This window comes from Oncorhynchus nerka, linkage group LG28, assembly GCF_034236695.1.
Source record: "Oncorhynchus nerka isolate Pitt River linkage group LG28, Oner_Uvic_2.0, whole genome shotgun sequence".
Lineage (NCBI taxonomy): Eukaryota > Metazoa > Chordata > Actinopteri > Salmoniformes > Salmonidae > Oncorhynchus > Oncorhynchus nerka.
Window position 1 is genome coordinate 32,965,282 of NC_088423.1, and position 12,151 is coordinate 32,977,432.

A 12,151-nucleotide genomic window follows, 5' to 3' on the forward strand; every position below is an offset into this window, starting at 1 on the left:
AGGTGCAACCAACCTCCTGTGGTGGCACGTCCCGCAGCGATCAGCCCTGGCACACTCACACAGGGGAGTTGTCCTGTATGAGGCAGATCTAGAGGGGTGCTCAAGGGAATGAACATTAGTGTTTCTCTTTAAGTTAGTGTGTGTCAGAAAGGCTACATCTGACTGAAGTTTGTCTACTACATGGGTGAGTGCATCAAGTTGGTAAGTTACTTTTCACTACTGCTGACCATGATTACTTCAAGTTTAGATAGCTGGCTACACTAACTTTCTAGGGGTGTGCATCTTTCCCTTTCAAGACGATTCAATATGTAATATTCTCTCAGAAACTGTGCAATGGGTTTGATTAGTTCTCTCAAATGTAAAAAAAAAAACCTCAGTGGTTGAGTTAGGCACGAGATAACCGTTAGACCCGAGGACATTTCTGCGCATGAGCTTAGCTAGCCAAATAGCGATTTCTATCGGAGAAGCAGTTTCTGCCTACTTCATACTGTCTTTGCCTAAGCTTACTAACCAGCTAACAAGCTAGTAGAGCTGGATAGCTAGCATAAATACCTTGTGGAGAGCTGAAGAAAAATCCCAATTGAAATTGTACAATATATATATATACAGTATATTTTTTATTATACCGGTCCCAAGTTGTTTTAGGTAGTCAGTCTTACCAATGTTAAAAGTATTGAGTGCAGTCCTCCCGGGTGACGCAGTGGTCTAAGGCACTGCATTTCAGTAGTTGAGGCATCACTACAGACCCAGGTTTGATCCAGGGCTGTGTCGCAGCCAGCGTTGTCCGGGTTAGGGGGGGGTTTGGCCGGCCGGGATGTCCTTGTCCCATTGTGCTCTAACGACTCCTGTGGAGGGCCGGGTGCAAGCATACGGTCGCCAGTTGTATGTGTTTCCTCCTATACATTGGTGGGGCTGGCTTCTGGGTTAACCGAGCAGTGTGGCTTGGCAGGGTTGTGTTTTGGAGAATGGATGGCTCTCAACCTTTGCCTCTTCTGAGTCCATAAGGGAGTTGCAGCGATGGGACAAGACTGTAACTACCAATTGGAAAAAACATTGAGTGCACAAAGCATTGTCCAGAGTACTCACGGCAATACTCACTGAGCTAGCTAGCTATTTAATTAAAATCCACAATCCAGCATGGAGTTCGTAAGCTCTCATTCTTCTTGAATGAATCACCAGCTGCCACTAATTTGTAAGGCCGATAACAATGTAAACTAGGGACACTGCGACTTTAGCCTGGCTGACGTGACCCACAGGGCAGGGAGAACTGCGAGTTGTGACACACTGGTCTGGAAAGGAGGCTGTTTGTTAATGCAATATTCTCTGAGAAATTGTGCAATGGGTTTGATTGGTTTTCTCAAATGTAGAAAAAAATACTCATTGGTTGAGTTCTCTCGTTGTTTGGATTTGAAAATCCAACCATTGTATGGAAGGGGGCAGTACTCTGGGGCTGTGTACTGTAGCTGTGTGTGTGGGTGTTTGAGTGAGAAAGACACAGGAGGGCCAACCAGCACAGACCCCTTAATTATCTATGCATTATGCTGACAACATCGAAGAGCCATTCTAGACTTTCAAAGTGAGGTGTTAGCCAGACTACTGCGACTTCCGTGTTAGACTTGATGTTTAATGTCAGAGTACTACACAACTTAAACGGGACAAAATTATAACATGAGCAAGAGCATGGCTCCTACTTTCACTCCAAACTCAAGTATTCGTTATCCATGTACAATGTTCCCTCAAATCTTTTGGGGCACTGAGCAAATGCCAGGTCTGCTGAGCGCAAACTTGAACATTGTGAAAATTCGGTGGAACTTCTGGTGCACATTTACTGTGAAAACTGAAGCTGTACATGCTTTAAGTTACAGTTATATCAGTGGCTGAGTAGGCTACTGTGGCTATTTGATCCTAATGTAGGCCTATCAGAGTGGCCTACCACCAAAAACAATGGAGAAAATACATCACATAACATTTTAACATGGAAATAGCTTTTTCTATCATTCAGCCTACAGTAGCAGCCAATGTGTGGTGTTCAATGTAGATCTACATTCAATTAAACTTTTGGAAAAAACATGCAGGACTTGACATGAACCTGTTTATCCACTTGTCCTTCAGACAAGGAGGTGACTAAACATGTGTTGTTTGATACAAGAAACCACTTTACAAAATACCATTTATTATTATTACCATCAGTGGTGGAGAAGGTACTCAATTGTCATACTTGAGTAAAAGTAAAGATACCTTAATAGAAAATGAGTAAAAGTGAGTAAAAGTAAAAGTGAAAGTCACCCAGTAAAATACTACTTGAGTAAAAGTAAAACAATATTTGGTTTTAAATATACTTAAATGGAATTTCTAAAATGTACTTAAGAAAAAGTATAAACCAGTTCTAATTCCTTATATTAAGCAAAGCAGACGGCACCAACATTTTTTTACGGATAGCAAGGGGCACACTCAGACATAATTTACAAACAAAGCATTTGTGTTTAGTGAGTCCTCCAGATCAGAGGCAGTAGACTAGGGAAGTTCTCTTGATAAGTGTGTGAATTGGACCATTTTCCTGTTAAAATGTAAAGAGTACTTTTGGGTGTCGGAAAATGTATGGGGTAAAAAGTACATTATTTTCTTTAGGAATGTAGCGAAGTAAAAATATAAATAGTAAAGTACAGATACCCCCAAAAACTACTTAAGTAGCACATTGAAGTATTTTTACTTAATTACTTTACACCACTGCACACCTTTACTACAGAGAATCAAACAACTTGTGTTACCCTCTGCCTATTGACTACTTAGCTTATTCAAGACCGTCTCAAAATACAACACTGCCCATTTAAGACAAAAAAAGCTCTTTACCTGACTTGCTTTTCAAATATGGCAAGAAATACACACGTTTTGTGCTCTTGTAACAAGCAACCACTCCCCCATTGATGACTAGAAATTAGCTACAACTGGGCTAATAACTCACCTACTAGAAAAGAATATGAACAAATGTGCTCATGTGGCTACATGCAGCTCTCGCTTTGATCTAAAAACTAGTGCATCTACTCGCAGCCACTCATGTCATAAACATAGTCCAGTTCAAAGTTAATGGCACAGATCCATATATGGCAAGGGTCTATTTGCATATACTGTAGGTCTACTGCAGCTCTGATTGGTTATGCCACACCGGTCTGTGTAGAGTATGAGCCTGAGTCTTGCCTGTCAGTGCAATTGAATCCTACTCCAATGCACTCTGCCTACAATAAAATCTCTCGCATAGTTAGTTTTGCATACTAAATCTAGCATAATTCGTTTTGTTTCGGGATGTTGCATTGAAAGTGACTAATATTGTGTTGATTCGATCACAACTCCCACAGTATAGGGAAACGTTGATAGTGTTTTAACTAAAGGGGGAAACTAGAAAGTTGAGTAAAGTTCAACTGTACTTCGCAGCGCGGGTTGATGTGTGTTCTGCGCGGTAGTCCCGGGGAGCTATGCACCCACGCACACACGCAGCTTATAGGGAACATTGCCCATGAACCTTTGCTCCTCTCCCAACAGCCAGAATAACATTTTTAAATAAGATTCAAACACATTATGTTATCACAATAAAGGTCCCACAACAGTATAGTTATCCAACTGCAGTATCAGGAGCAGTGGATTTCATAGAGATATTCTCATCAAAGGTCTTCCAGTAAAATAATACCAGTGTAAGGATTTTCTAGATCCATCACCATCCGGAAACTACAGTATTTGGTTTCAAGCCTGCCACTACACAGCCTTGGATCAATATGTACCTCGTCAACAGACATTCAATACCAGCAATTAGACATATAGAGGAATGCACAATAGGATCACATCTTAGTGGCTATCTATAATGTTGTCATCAAAGAAATCTTTAGATGAACCTAAAGTGGTAAGGAAGAATATCATCATTATAATGCATTAGTTGATGTTAGGCATGAATGGTTTGATACACCTTGTATTGCAGTGTGCACAGTTTGACAATTGGGTATAGGTTGACAGTTAGACATTACCCATTCAAGCCACATTTTCTGGCATCGGGAAATAAAAGAGCTTAAACAGTATATGTCTGAAAAGCATGGAAAGTACATCAGCACGTGCAAAAGTACAAGAGAAAGAGGTCTAGAGAGATGCTATCAGCCCCCATACTGCTTACAGTACATTACGTGCACTAAGCTCTACCATGGCATAGCTAAATTTAATCTTTAAGAGAACCCAATCCTTCTAAACATCATGCCATTCACAATCCCAGGCAATTGATGCTAAGACTGGAGCCAATGGGATCAGGCAATGCAAGACGTCCTAAATTAGCCCAAGTTGACAGCATGGAGATGTAGCCAAGATCAACAGTGGCTCCAAATACTGACAGCTTGCAAAGAGTCATAAGGACGAAAGCAACACTACAGTATGTTGATCATTCTGAGCTTCTCTCTGACACACTGCAGCCTGAGCTGTGAAAATGTCTGACGCAGCACAGTAGTTTATGCTTTCTGATCTGCACACAAGATTTTCATTTGATAAAATATTCTGATATTGTGGCTGATGTAAACATGGCCTTTGATCCCTGCCTCACAAAGGTCTGTGAGGCCTGTTGGCCTATGAGACATAAAAAAATACATATGCCGGATTCTGAGATAGAAGTAATTGATTTTATCTACACCTGACTGACTTAGCGGACGAAGCTAGGTCCACTCTAACTGAATGAGCACGGTGGATTTTCCTATTCCTCAAACAATCAAATCCATGGCTCAAGATAAATGATTCCTCATACAATGCTTTCAGATGTGCCCTGTCATCGATGCAGTCCAATAGAATGCCATCTCGTTTCAGAAGTGCGTATTTGCTTACCAAGCATGATTCATCCCACTCTAGAGAGCATCCTGATTAAAGGAAATCTGCATAACAGAAACAAACACTGTGGTTTAGAGATTTAGGCACACTGCTAAGACGCATCAGCGCAAGAGGAGCATTTCTATTTGACTAAGTGGTGAGAAATGACTGTACCACCCTGGCCCTTTGATGATGCCAGGACAATAAATGTATATTTTTGGTGATGTGTGAACAAATGCCTCTCTCTCTTGTCTCAAAGTCCCAGGGGCCCCACAGAGTAACAAAAATCAATTTCAACTTTAGAAGTTGGAATTACATTTTCTACCCTCATTGAGGAGAGAGATGTCGGACAGATTGCTCTTGAGGGCGCAGATAAATGTCTGGAGAGGGAGAGAGATTCTGGTAACAAGCAACCTGAGCCAGTGCACACAGGCAGATGATTTACTAATGGAACACAGAGTAGAGTCCAATTGAGTAATAACCAACCATGTGCCTGCCTGCCTCAAATGAATCTGCAGAGGAAGACATGGCTACATGCACCATGAAATTGGAGGATTCATTCCCTATACTCTTTTGTCTGGCTGAAATTACACACAAGCCTGATTGCCGGTATCATGTTGATGGGCTAGCAATGGAATGCATTCAAAGGGAACAGCGTACACTACATGACAAAAAGTATGTGGAAACCTGCTCGTCGAACATCTCATTCCAAAATCATGGTCATTACTTTGGAGCTGGTCCCCCCTTTGTTGCTATAACAGCCTCTAAGCTTCTGGTAAGGCTTTCCACTAAATGTTGGAACATTGCTGCGGGGACTTGCTTCCATTCAGCCACAAGATCATTAATGAGGTTTGGCGCTAATTTTGAGCGATTAGGCCTGGCACGCAGTCGGCGTTCCAATTGATCCCAAAGGTGTTCAATGGAGTTGAGGTCAGGGCTCTCTGCAGACCAGTCAAGTTCTTCCACACCGATCTTAACAAACCATTTCTGTATGGACCTCGCTTTGTGCACAGGGGCATTGACCTGCTGAAACAAAGATTTCTCTTCACTGGAACTAAGTGGTCTAGCCTGAACCATGAAAAACAGCCCCAGACCATTATTCCTCTTCCACCAAACTTTAAAGTTAGCACTATGCATTGGGGCAGGAAGCGTTCTCCTGGCATCTGTCAAATCCAGATTTGTCCGACGGACTGCCAGATGGTGAAATGTGATTAATCACTCAAGAGAATGCGTTTCCACTGCTCCAGAGTCTAATGGCGGCGAGCTTTAAACCACTCCAGCCGACGCTTGGCATTGCGCATAGTGATCTTAGGCTTGTGTGTGGCTGCTCGGCCATGGAAACCCATTTCATGAAACTGCCAAAGAACAGTTATTGTGTTGACTTTGCTTTCAAAGGCAGTTTGGAACTCGATAGTAAGTCTTGCAACCGAGGGCAGATGATTTTTACGTGTTACGCGCTTCAGCCCTCGACGGTCCCGTTCTGTGAGCTTGTGTGGGCTACCACTTCACGGCTGAGCCGTTGTTGCTTCTAGACGTTCCCAATTCACCATTGCAGCACTTCCAGTTGACTGGGGCAGCTCTAGCAGGGCAGAAATTTGACGAAAATGACTTGTTGGAAAGGTGGCATCCTATGACGGTGCCACGTTGAAATTTACGGAGCTCTTCAATAATGCCATTCTACTGCCAATGTTTGTCTGTGGAGATTGCATGGCTGTGTACTCAATTTTATACACCTGTCAGCAACGGGTGTGGCTGAAACAGCCAAATCGATTAATTTGAAGAGGTGTCCACATACATGTATAGTGTATTTATGTATCCAGCTGAAATAACATGATTGACATGATTGACAGTGTTATTATAGTGTATAGAGAGAGGCAGATGAATATAATCTCGAAATTGAGAGATTGTGATGGCTGGAAGGTATCTCACCTGCAGTTCTTGTTACAGTTCTCTTCTGTTATACCGTCTTCATCCTCTCCCCAGACATCCACCGCCGAGAAGATCAAGGCCACCAGGACAGCGAAACAGCACACCAAAGCGAAGATTACGATGCATTTCTGCTGAGACTGCAAAAGAGAAGAAACACATTGACTGTTTGTTATTTTTATTTCGCCTAGAGATGGTCAAAGTGCCCCAACCTTGCACTCACACAGCCTGATGTATTGCACCACACAGCAAATCATAAATGATAGCAGCGTGTTACCAGGGGAATTTTACACAGACATGTACATACTGTGCATGGCCATATGTTCAGGCTCCACCATATGGCTCTACCATGTGGAGAAGAGAAGCCAACAGGGAACCCACTGAAGAGGCCTTTTAATTCCAACCTGGTATTTATAGCCACTAACTTGACATATTTAGGCTGCATCCTGGATCCATATGGTGAAAAGGTGACCCTTGGTTGGAAGGATAGTGATGGGAAAAGGGAGAACAAAGTAGTTACAGGGAGGGCAGGGCTGGTGGTAGAGTGATCTACTGAAAACAGGTTGATTTGGCCCTAAATCAATCATTTATGAGAAAGTACTGCTCGGGGCTTGTCCAAATCACATGGGACACTTGGACCTTGGCTAAGCCTGAAAAAGGGATATTGTAATGGCAGAAAATCTGCATTGTATACAGTATATCATCACAACACTGTATTTATTAGTCTCTCTCAGACAGATCATCTAATAAAATAATTGTGGGTATATCAATAACAAGGTCTTGAGGTCTAATGTAGTCAAATGCATTTTTATTAAAGTAAATATGCCTGTGGAAACTGTGTGAACAATATTATGTATGCTAATGGTGCACCCTTGTTACTAATTATGCTTAGATGGCAGGTTCACTGTCAATGGGGCGGCAGGGTAGCCTAGTGGTTAGAGCGTTGGACTAGTAACTGGAAGGTTGCAAGTTCAAACCCCCGAGCTGACAAGGTCATTCTGCCCCTGAACAGGCAGTTAACCCATTGTTCCTAGGCTGTCATTGAAAATAAGAATTTGTTCTTAACTGACTTGCTAGTTAAATAAAGGTAAAATACAAATGTTTCAGCTCCTCTATGCAACATCTGATGTGAGAGTGCTAAGCTATATTCACTCTGCTAATTATGATCCTCAAAGGGCACCAGCTGATGAACAACATGTGCCCATAGAAAGATATGATGACTTTGAACTGGGAAATGCACTGTGGACTTATAATTAACATCATTTATACATGAATTATAATTGCTGCTTGGGCTACTTACATGTGGTTGCTCAGAATTTCAAATGTCCTTTACTGATCTATCATAATCATAAGCTTCAATGCCATGGGGCATAAAGAAAACACACTTATGGTGACAGACCATGCATTTAGCGACTGATCCACTCAAACATAACAATCAGCAAACGAATGTGGTTGCTGTAATTCATTTAATAGTTAAATACCAAGTTATTACATAAACATTACAGAGACTGTTATCTACCCACCCACTAAAGGGTGTTTATCAAATCAAGATCAAATCGCATTTTGTTTGTCACATGCGCCGAATACAACAGGTTTTTATTTGATTTAATCTTTATTTAACAAGGCAAGTCAATTAAGAACAAATTCAAAATGTACAATGACGGCCTACCCCGGCCAAACCCTAACCCGGACAATGCTGGGCTAATTGTGCGCCGCCCTATGGGACTCCCAATCATGGCTGGATGTGATACAGTCTGGATTCGAACCCGGGTCTGTAGGGACGACTCTAGCACTGAGATGCAGTGCCTTAGACCGGTGCGCCATTCGGGAACCCAAAACAGGTGTAGGCCTTACAGTGAAATGCTTACTTAAAAGCCCTTAATCAATAATGTGGTTTTACTAAAATAAACTATAAAAAAGAAAGAATAAGAAGAAAATGTAAAAATAACAAATTAAAGAGAAACAATAAAATAACAGTAACGAGGATATATACAGGGGGTACCGGTTAGTCAAGGTAATTGAAGTAATATGTACATGTAGGTAGAGGTAAAGTGACTGCATAGATAATAAACAGCATAGCAGCAGCGTAACAATGGTGAGGGGGATTGGGAGGGGTTGGGGGTAGCCATTTTATTAGATGCCCAGAAGTCTTATGGCTAGGGGGTAGAATCTGTTAAAATGCCTTTTGGACCTAGACTTGCCACTCCGGTATCGCTTGCTGTGCGGTAGCAGAGAGAACAGTCTATGACTAGGGTGGCTGGAGTCTTTGGGAATGTTTAGGGCCTTCCTCTGACACCGCCTGGTATAGAGGTCCTGGATGTCAGGAAGATTAGCCCCAGTGATGTACTAGGCTGTACACGTTTCCCTCGGTAGCGCGTTGCGGTTGGTGGCAGAGTAGTTGCCATACCAGGTGGAGATGCAACCAATCAGGATGCTCTCGATGGTGCAGCTGTAGAACTTTTTGAGGATCTGAGGACCCATGCCAAATCTCTTCAGTCTCCTGAGGGGGAATAGGCATTGTCGTGCCCTCTTCATGACTGTCTTGGGGTGTTTGGACCATGATAGTTTGTTGGTGATGTGGACACCGAGGAATTTGAAGCTCTCAACCTGCTCCACTACAGTCCCGTCGATGAGAATGGGGGTGTGCTCGGCCCTCCTTTCCTGTAATCCACGATCATCTCCTTTGTCTTGATCACGTTGAGGGAGAGCTCGGACCTCCTCCCTATAGACTGTCTCATCGTTGTCGGTGATCAGGCCTACCACTGTTGTGTCGTCTGCAAACTTAATGATGGCGTTGGAGTCGTGCTTGGCCATGCAGTTATGGGTGAACAGGGAGCACAGGAGGGGACTGAGCACACACCCCTGAGGGGCCCCCGTGTTGAGGATCAGCGTGGTATATGTGTTTTAACCTACCATTACCACCTGGGGGTGACCCATCAGGAAGTCCAGGATCCAGTTGCAGAGGGAGGTTTTTAGTCCCAGAGTCCTTAGCTTAGTGATGAGCTGTAAGGGCACTGTGGTGTTGAACACTGAGCTGTAGTCAATGAATAGCATTCTCATGTAGGGGTTCCTTTTGTCCAGGTGGAAAAGGGCAGTGTGGATCTGTTGCGGCGGTATGCAAATTGGAGTGGGTATAGGGTTTCTGGGATAATGCTGTTGATGTGAGCCATGACTATGGGACTATGGTGGTCTGCTTAAAACATGTTGGTATTACAGACTCGGTCAGGTACAGGTTGAAAATGTCAGTGAATACACTTGACAGTTGGTCCGTGCATGCTTTGAGTACACGTCCTGGTAATCCGTCTGGCCTTGCGGCCTTCAGAATGTTGACCTGTTTAAAGGTCTTACTCACATCGGCTACGGAGAGCGTGATCACACAGTTGTTTGGAACAGCTGGTGCTCTCATGTATGCTTCAGTGTTGCTTGCCTCGAAGCACGCATAGAAGTCATTTAGCTCATCTGGTAGGCTTGTGTCACTGGGAAGCTTGCGACTGTGCTTCCCTTTCTAGTCCGTATTAGCCCTGCCACATCCGACAAGTGTCGGAGCCGGTGTGGTAGGATTCAATCTTAGTCCTATATTGACGCTTTGCCTGTTTGATGGTTCGTTGGAGGGCATAACGGGATTTCTTATAAGCATCCGGGTTAGAGCCCCGCTCCTTGAAAGTGGCAGATCTACCCTTTAGCTCAGTGCGGATGTTGCCTGTAATCCATGGCTTCTGGTAGGGTTATGTACGTATGGTCACTGTAGGGATGACATTATCAATGTACTTATTGATGAAGCCAGTGACCGATTGTTATATATTGTTAATTCCATTCCTATACTTTAGATTTGTGTGTATTGTGTGTATTGTTGTGAAATTATTAGATATTAATTGTTAGATATTACTGCACTGTTGGAGCTAGAAACACAATCATTTCGCAACACCCACAATAGCGTCTGCTAAACACGTGTATGTGACCGATACAATGTTATTTTATTTGATGTGGTGTCATCGGAAGAATCACGAAAAACATATTCCAGCAAAACATCCCTGTAGCTTAGCATCTGTGTCATCTGACCACTTCCGTATGGAGCGAGTTACTGATACTTCCTGCTTTAGTTTTTGCTTGTAAGCAGGAATCAGGAGGATAGAGTTAAGGTCAGATTTGCCAAATGGAGGGGAGGGAGAGCTTTGTACGTGTCTCTGTGTTTCGAGTAAAGGTGGTCTAGAGTTTTTTTTCCCTCTGGTTGCACATGTAACATGCTGGTAGAAATGAGGTAAAATGGATTTAAGTTTCCCTGCATTAAAGTCCCCGGCCACTAGGAGCGCCGCCTTTGGATGAGCATTTTCTTGTTTGCTTATGGTTTTATACAGCTCGTTGAGTTGGGTCTTAGTGCCAGCATCGGTTTGTGGTGGTATATGGACAGCTTACGAAAAATATTAAAGAAAACTCTCTTGGTAAATAGTGTGGTCTACAGCTTATCATGAGATACTCTACCTCAGGCGAGCAAAACCTTGAGACTTCCTTAATATTAGATTTCGTGCACCAGCTGTTATTGATAAATAGACACAGACCACCACCCCTTGTCTTATCGGAGGCAGCTGTTCTATCTTGCCGATGCACGGAATACCCAGCCAGCTGTATGTTATCCATGTCGTCGTTCAGCCACGTCTCGGTGAAACATAAGATTACAGTTTTTAAATGTCCTGTTGGTAGGATAGTTTTGATCGGAGCTCATCCAGTTTATTATCCAATAATTGCACGTTGGCTAATAGTGCGGATTGTAGAGGCGGATTACCCACTCTCCGTTGGATTCTTATAGGATTATATATATATATATATTATATATATTATATGATTCCTACGTCCCCTATATCTCCGTCTCTTCTTCATGCGAATGACAGGGATTTTGGCCCTGTCCAGTGTCTGAAGTAAATCCTTTGCATCCGACTTGTTATTAAGAAAAAATAATTGCCCAGTATGAGGAGAGTAATCGCTGTTCTGATATTCAGAAGCTATTTTAGGTCCTGAGAGCCGGTGGCAGAAACTTTATGTACAAAATAAGTTACACGAAAAAACACACACAATAGCACAATTGGTTAGGAGCCCGAAAAACGACAGCCATCTCCTCCGGAGCCTGTTCTGTGTGTGTTTGCTTATTATATAGTGTAGGCCAAGACTCTCCAACCGTGTTCCCAGAGAGCTACCCTCCTGTAGGTTTTCACTCCAACCCTAGTTGTAACTAACCTGATTCAGTTTATAACCCAGCTATTTATTAGAATAACATGAACTAGATTAGGGTTGGAGCGAAAACCTACAGCATGGTAGCTATCCAGGAACAGGGTTGGAGAGCCCTGATATAGGCTATTGCTGAGGGGGGCTCACTTATAATGAGAAAGTATTGGATAGCCAT

The 12,151-nt window shown here is 42.9% G+C and overlaps 1 protein-coding gene across 2 annotated transcripts in view; it reads right to left on the reverse strand.

The window, feature by feature from the left end:
• Positions 1 to 12,151, reverse strand: part of LOC115113158 (inactive phospholipase D5-like) — a 98,091-nt gene that overhangs the window by 17,320 nt on the left and 68,620 nt on the right. For both annotated transcript variants that reach the window (XM_029640465.2, XM_029640466.2), the window contains exon 2: positions 6,760 to 6,896. In XM_029640465.2, coding sequence (XP_029496325.1) covers positions 6,760 to 6,896 — 137 coding nt within the window. The remainder of the gene's footprint in view (positions 1 to 6,759; positions 6,897 to 12,151) is intronic.